Genomic DNA, 7,576 nt, shown 5'->3' with positions numbered 1-7,576 from the left:
TTTAAAAAATAACTTGAAAGGATGTTTTAGAATATAGTAACAATTGCTTTTTAATTATTATTTTTAAAAAATATATTAAAGTAATTTATTTTTTATTTTTAAAAAATTATTTTTAATATTAACTCATTAAAACAATTTAGAAACTTCACAAATAAATTTAATTAAAATAAAAAAAATAATTTTTTTTACAACTTTTTAAAAACAAAAACAAACTATGTATAATTAACTTTCATTTCCAAATAGGCTCGTAATCACACTTGAAATCAGCAATAATAACCAACACAGAGGAACAGTCTCAGTCGCTCTCTCTTTCTTACTCAACCGCCACTGCGTCTCCTTTTTTCTTGCATGTCTTTCTTGACAAATCCTAAGACATAAATATGGTTATCAGCAAACTCCTGCGATCCACTCTTAAAGCCCAGGTATCAAAAATCTTGGAACACTTATTTATGTTTTCCTGCAAAAAGTGTCGACCCTTTTGTTGTCTGTTCTTGATTCTTGAAAAAGTTTGTGAATTCAGTTTTCTTGGCTTTCTTTTCATGCATTCTTGAATTTTTTTTTTTAATTTTTACGTCTGCTTATGTAGTTTTCTTGAGTCATCATATAGTACTGTGTCTTGTTGATCCTTGTATTGTATAATCTTGATTCTTGAAAAAGTGTGTGAATTCTTGTTTCCTTGGATTATCTTTTCTTGCATTCTTGATTAGTTACAGTGACCTTGGATTCTTGTTTTTAGATCATTCATGTTTTGATTTTTACACTAGCTTATGTTGTTGTTAGTTCATCACCTTGTTTGGTTGAATCTACTGCCTTTTTAATGATGAGACTGAAAGGACAGAACTTGAATATCCCATTAGGATGCCACTTGCCAAATGAAGGAAATCATAATTTAAGACTTCTTTGTTGTTTCTTGATACACCTATTTGTCTTAGCTGAGTATACTTTTAGTATTTTTAACAAGATCACTGACTATGTTACTGAAGGACCTCCATTTCTTTTCTTTTTCCTTTTCAAATTTTTGGGATATTTTGCTTGCTTTTCTTCTTGGAGGCTAGATTAGTGATTAGTAATGCGAAACTTCATGAAGATTTGTTGAGGGAGTTTTGCTCGCATCTTGAATGGTTAGAATCAATTTGAATGAATTGTATTTTCCTTAGAAGGGATTTGTATTCATGGGGTGTAGATTAATAGAAATTTGTTTTATAGAACTTTTGATGGGTGTTTGATGCAGCACTTGCTTATATATTTTGAAGGTTAAATGCCTTAATCTTTACTAGGTAGTTGAAGACAATGGAACCAATAACGAAATCAAAGATCCATGATTATAGGATTATGAAGATGATTCGAAAACAATTTGGTAGTACTACTGGTTGTGATTCTCTCTTCCTACCTTACCAATCACCCTGTTTCTCATGTTAAAATTGGTGAATAGGATGGTGTATGGAAGTATGGGACAGAGTAGAGAAATTCTTGGGCAGTTAAAACACATACTGAATGATCTATTTGCTCTATAGTTTCACAGCTCATCATTCATGCCTTTTTATTGCTTACGCTTTCTTAATACATTATTTTCAGCTCGGTTCTTGCATAAAAAATGGCACTGCCTCTGGAAGTTCACAGGAGCATCTTCTCCGGGGCCCCTTCCTGGCCAGGTTATATGGTACCGAGGCATCTTTGCAAAAGGAAGATTCAACTACTGAGGGCAACAGGTACTTAACGTCCCACACACACACAACTCCTATGTGTGTGCGTCCGATGTGCTTCTACATGGTGTAGATGATTTGTAGATATGCCCTGATTTGTCCAGAACAATTGTGCTATTGCATTCAAATTCACACTCGCTAGGAATACTGTTTAGTGGTGATTAGTTGCTAACAAATTTTAGTTATTGCAGTTTTAAGGGGCATGATATGCTGGCACCTTTCACTGCTGGCTGGCAGAGTAATGATTTGGATCCCCTAGTCATAGAGAAGTCTGAGGTATATACTTCCTGTGACAAATCTTCTCTGTTTGACCCAGCATATTTGTTACGCTAACAATCTAAGCTCAGTTTTTTTCCTTTGAATTACATAACTAACTTGAAGCTGCTGAATGATACAGGGTAGTTATGTCTATGACATCAATGGGAAGAAGTATCTTGATGCTCTTGCTGGTCTTTGGTGCACATCCTTAGGTAAATGAAACAGCATACCCTAGTTGATCAGAGACTTATTCGCTCCATTTTTCTCCACTTCGATGAATTCAAATTATCAGACCCCTGCACCTGGTTCATATCTTGTCAAGTTGTGGGATATGAGAATTTGATAATTCCAAGAACTAGACTTCCCCGTGCCATCTTGCATATTTAGGTTCCACTTTGTATATGTATTGAGACATCAGCTTTTTTCAGGGGGGAATGAACCACGGCTTGTGGCTGCTGCAACAGAACAGTTGAATAAATTGCCATTTTACCACTCCTTTTGGAATCGGACTACAAAACCTTCTTTGGTATTCCTATATTTCTGTCTTTCCTTTTCTATGTTGAAATAACTTCATTTTTTATATGAAATGCATTTTCATCTATGGAATTCTCACCAGTTAATTAACTTACATAATCTGTGAATGTCTTGCTTTCTGCCTCTCTAAAACAGAAGCACCGGTGCTCCTTCCATTACAAAATATTTGACCTGTTATCTTCTGAAAATGCTTTCCATTGGTTTTAAATAATCATTTTTATCTGACAGGATCTTGCAAAAGAACTTCTTGAAACTTTTACTGCAAGTAAAATGGCAAAAGCTTTCTTTACAAATAGTGGATCAGAAGCCAATGACACTCAGGTTTGCTTTTTGTCAATAAGCACTTATCTTTCGCTTTTTATTATTTACATATATGCATTTTCGTTGATGTGTAGTTAAACAGTTGCTGTATGTCTTTGTGATTCACATGCAGAATGAGTGCAAAATATGAAATGAATATCTGATCAGCAAATTTTTCATGAAAGATGAATAGAAATTTAATTGAGAAATAAACATGGATGTCAAAGCTATATCTTGCTTTGATATTCAATCCCTTATTTCAATGCTTGTTAATCAACAAATGTCAATGATGATGATGATAGCAAGAATACTGTTTTACTTGGTTTACATTTTATGTTTTCTTCCCTGAGTGTGGTGCGTGCTTTGTGTCTTGAATTACTTATTTGTAGGTGAAGCTGGTTTGGTATTATAACAATGCTCTTGGAAGACCAAATAAGAAGAAATTTATAGCTCGAGCAAAATCGTATGTGGTCTGGTCAATTGATTATTTTGTCATATTCTTGTTGGGAACATTTCCAATTACTAATCATTATATTTGAATTTGGCAGGTACCATGGTTCAACCTTGATAACAGCCAGCCTTTCTGGGTAAAGATAATTGATGAGAACTTCTTAGATGAGAATCTTTGAGCTTAACATATGAAACTCATGTTTCATTAACCAATAAATTTATGTTACAGCCTTCCAGCTTTGCACCAAAAATTTGATCTTCCTGCACCGTTTGTACGACACACCGACTGCCCACATTACTGGCGTTATCATCTCCCAGGTTGGCACTCCACCTGTCCTGCTGCTCAGATCCTTTGAATGACATGATTTGGACTAACAATCATGCTAATGCATGTTCCAGGTGAGACAGAGGAGGAATTCTCAACCAGACTAGCTATCAATTTGGAGAATCTTATCCTGAAAGAGGGACCAGAGACGGTAATTTGATCTTTAGATTGACCGTCTTCAATTGAAATAGAGGGATTGGTTATTTCTCATGTACTGTGCTTGCTCATTTCAGATTGCTGCATTTATTGCTGAGCCTGTCATGGGAGCAGGAGGCGTGATACCTCCACCAGCAACTTATTTTGATAAGGTGGGACTTTCTTAACCCAGTGCTGCAATTTGGTTGAAAATGCCATCTCCTGTGATGTTTGCTAATTTAACATACTTTGGTAAGTCTTAAAAAATAGTGCTCACAAGTCATCATGCACTTCTGCTGACGTCTTAGTGTTGACATATTATGCAATGGAATGATAGTTTTTGCATTAACAAAATTGAGCCAGATAGCTCCTTCTTCATAATGATATATGACCAGTGAGGCTTCTGCTTTGTCTAAGAGTAATAGTCGCATTATGTTTATAAATGTGGCATGCTGCTTTTGTTATCTCCCCCCACCCAAAAAAAAAACCTCACTCGTCTTATCAACATATACAGCTGGACAGCTGGTCCAACTGACACCTTTTTTGTCCTGCAGATTCAAGCAGTGGTGAAAAAGTATGACATTCTTTTTATTGCAGACGAGGTACATAATATCCATCCCTGTTACCAAGAATGTTACGTCTAAGCTCTATATCACTGGCAATTCAAGCTCTCTTCTTTCTTTCTGTTTATTATAGGTAATTTGTGCATTTGGAAGGCTTGGGACAATGTATGGGTGCGACAAATTCAACATCAAACCAGACCTTGTATCAGTAGCAAAGGTAAGGTCAGAGAAAAAGTAATTGCACGATTTTCAAATTCTGAGATATTACTTGATCTCTCTTTCTATTGGTTATCCAGGCCCTTTCCTCTGGTTACTTGCCAATAGGAGCTGTTATGGTGAGCCCTGAAGTTTCAGATGTGATTGACTCACAAAGCAGCAAACTTGGTATGTGGACACTATTCATCAAGAATCAATTTTTCTTTTATGCTACAAAATGCTTCTCCTTTTTGTCATCTCCTAATTTCTTCTATTTCAGGTTCTTTCTCTCATGGATTCACTTACTCTGGTCACCCTGTAGCTTGTGCAGTTGCCATTGAAACGCTAAAGATATACAAGTGCGTCCTTTTCTGATATTTGTTAGATAGGCCACATAAGAATTCAAGTAATTTGATTTCAAGCATGTATACCTTTCTAAGCATAGATGAACCAACCAGTTGATGATCATTATGCGTTGTCTTATATCCCTTCTTCCTGTGAATATTGGCAATGTGAAATTGCAATGTAATTTCTTATTTATGGGCCATAATCATCTGTTTAAGTGGTTTGTTTGTCAATGAATTGCATTAGATGAGCTTATTCAGTGGTTGGCCATGGCTCATGATACAAGTGTTATAGCATTTATATTTAGGTCTAGGATTTAACCAAACTTTTACTTGTTTGCAGGGAAAGAAACATTCTTGATCAAGTAAACAGAATCGCCCCAAAATTTCAAGACGGTGTAAAAGCCTTCTCTGACAGCCCTATCATAGGGGAGGTACATTTTATGTTTGAAATATTTAAGCTAATCTGGTAAATAAACAGGTTACCAGACACTTTACCTTGTAATATCCTGTCACTTCAGATACGAGGAACTGGCTTAATTCTTGGTACCGAGTTTGTAGACAACAAGTCACCAAATGATCCATTCCCTCCTGAGTGGGGTAAGTTTCAGCTCCTTTTTCAGTTTTCAGCTGCTCTTCAGATAATAATTTAGGGCATGTTTTCAGCATGTTTCTCCAAAAACAGTTTTCCGGATTTTACCAAAATGGGAGTTACCTTTATGCATGCATTACCATTACGTGTTTGGCAACCAGTTCTACTTGATTTTCATCATCTTTAATATTTCACTGTTAATAATCCTTGAGTTGCAATGGCCTCTAGGAGTTGGCGCATATTTTGGAGCACAATGTGAGAAGGAAGGAATGTTGGTACGTGTCTCAGGGGACAACATAATGATGTCTCCACCATTTATCATGTCTCCTGAAGAGGTTGACGAGGTATATTTTTGTGTAGAATAAGAACCAAGATTCATACCATCCCTGCCTGCTTTTGCAAGGGCCGCATTTTATATTCAAAGTTGTTATCTTCGTGCAATGGAACCACCCTTTATTAAATGAATAAATGTTTATGCTTTACAGTTGATTAGCAAATATGGGAAAGCTCTGAAGGCTACTGAAGAGAGGGTAAAGGAATTGAAATCTCAGCAAAAGAAGCAGTAAACAACAGTTGTTAATAATGGAAATGTTGTAGGTTTCATGTAAAGCAAATCTATTTGCTTCTGTGAATTGTGAGACATTTGGTATCCAATAAATGTGTGCTAATCCTATTCTATATCTATGTTTTGTCATCATCTCCTTCTTCCTCTACCCTCTTTGTTTTTCTATCTTTTTCAAGCCAAAAATTTTGGTTAGAGGGTTGATCAATCATCTACAAGCAAACTCTGAATGAGAAATCTTGCCACATGTGACCAACAATTCATTGAAATATAAAACATCTTACATGGACATATTTTCTGAGTAGTTTTTGGTTACTGTTTCCTTTAAAATAAAGGGGATATGTCTTGCTATTTCGAATATTCAAATCTTAGATTTTTGGAGCAATGGATTTTAGATATGTTTTATTATAAAATTATAATCCAAATGTTTTTTTTCTTGTTAAACAGCCGCAAATCTCATAAAGAAAAAAGGAAAAAAAAAAAACTAACAGTATTTCTTTCACCTCACAAACAATCTCAATCAACTGAAGTCATTATACACTATCAAAAGCCACTTAGCTGTGGCGGCACTGAAGGGCACTTGAGCTATGGAAATGGTGTGCTTTCTTCGATGATTACTCCCGATCTTTTAAGCGTTTTGAAATAATATTACTTTTGAGGTAATTAAGGGTTTGTCTTAGTGGTGAAAAAGTTATGCTCATTTCCTTAATTTTCTGAGTTTGGACTTTGGAACTGACATGAGGTAGTGTGCATTTAAGATCACGCATGAATTTTTTTTAACTTTAATTAATGGGTAAATTGGTTTGTGAATAATCTTTATCGTCGAATAAATTTTTTTTTGAGACTACACAAACTATAGTACTTGGGAGTATAAATGACATATTTTTATCATTTTGCTTCGTGAAATAATTGTATACTGCTAATGCAACTAGGCTTATGAAAATTAAAAGGTTTGAGTATTTGGATAAAAATATATTATGAATAGACCATGTAAATAGTCTAATAAATATTTTTATAGATCGATGAAATATATTTTAGATTAAAAAAAGATCTGATTATGCCAGACTAGAATAGTGATTAAAATGATCATAATAGAAGATTTCACAGTTATATTGGACTCAAGTTAAGTTCTTACATAAGATTCCAGAGACCTAGTTCCATAGAAAAATTGCTTTTTCAATCATTCATCATTTGGATATATGAAATTAGGCTTGGAAGATCTTCTTTGAGCTAGTTTTTCTATTTTTCCTTGATTTTTATGAATTTATTGTTGTATTTTAGATATTATGTAATTTCTCTTTATGCTTTTAAATTTTAATTTTGTTTTCTAATAGATATAGGTTTTCAAGCCTATTTAAAAGACTTGTAAACCTCTTTAAGAGACTTATTTTCAGATAATAAAACTATGAATTTAGAGTTTGTATCTACAACCCTTTTCGCTCATAAAATTAAGTTTTTTTGTAATTGTTTGTTGTCTTTCTAGCTTCCACTTGCATCAACTATTTTATTATAATACAATTAAAGGTGTACCAATATTATAGACAAAAGAACATAATAAAGACAACAAACACAAACAACATAAAATTATGCCAAATAGGGTAACCATACAAAAATC

The 7,576-nt window shown here is 34.3% G+C and overlaps 1 protein-coding gene across 1 annotated transcript; it reads left to right on the top strand.

The window, feature by feature from the left end:
- Positions 1–248: 248 nt before the first annotated feature.
- Positions 249–6,081, top strand: LOC133676413 (gamma aminobutyrate transaminase 3, chloroplastic). Its single transcript, XM_062098050.1, has 19 exons — positions 249–422; positions 1,576–1,709; positions 1,895–1,979; positions 2,101–2,173; positions 2,390–2,487; positions 2,724–2,816; positions 3,185–3,258; positions 3,344–3,382; positions 3,475–3,563; positions 3,645–3,721; positions 3,804–3,878; positions 4,260–4,307; positions 4,402–4,485; positions 4,565–4,652; positions 4,744–4,822; positions 5,151–5,241; positions 5,329–5,407; positions 5,628–5,743; positions 5,885–6,081. Exons 1-19 carry the CDS (start codon positions 381–383, stop codon positions 5,963–5,965), a joined length of 1,545 nt encoding a protein of 514 aa, XP_061954034.1. The 5' UTR covers positions 249–380; the 3' UTR covers positions 5,966–6,081.
- Positions 6,082–7,576: the final 1,495 nt, after the last annotated feature.

Source organism: Populus nigra, chromosome 17 (genome assembly GCF_951802175.1).
Source record: "Populus nigra chromosome 17, ddPopNigr1.1, whole genome shotgun sequence".
In the NCBI taxonomy this organism is placed as follows: domain Eukaryota; kingdom Viridiplantae; phylum Streptophyta; class Magnoliopsida; order Malpighiales; family Salicaceae; genus Populus; species Populus nigra.
This window is presented reverse-complemented; position numbering and strand designations above follow the sequence as displayed.

Bases quoted from the DNA above. Each gene is read 5' to 3' on its own strand.
- LOC133676413 (XM_062098050.1), top strand. From the start codon at position 381: ATGGTTATCAGCAAACTCCTGCGATCCACTCTTAAAGCCCAG. The intron at 1,980-2,100 runs GTATATACTTCC...TGAATGATACAG, and splicing joins TAGTCATAGAGAAGTCTGAG to GGTAGTTATGTCTATGACAT. The intron at 2,488-2,723 runs GTATTCCTATAT...TTTATCTGACAG, and splicing joins GGACTACAAAACCTTCTTTG to GATCTTGCAAAAGAACTTCT.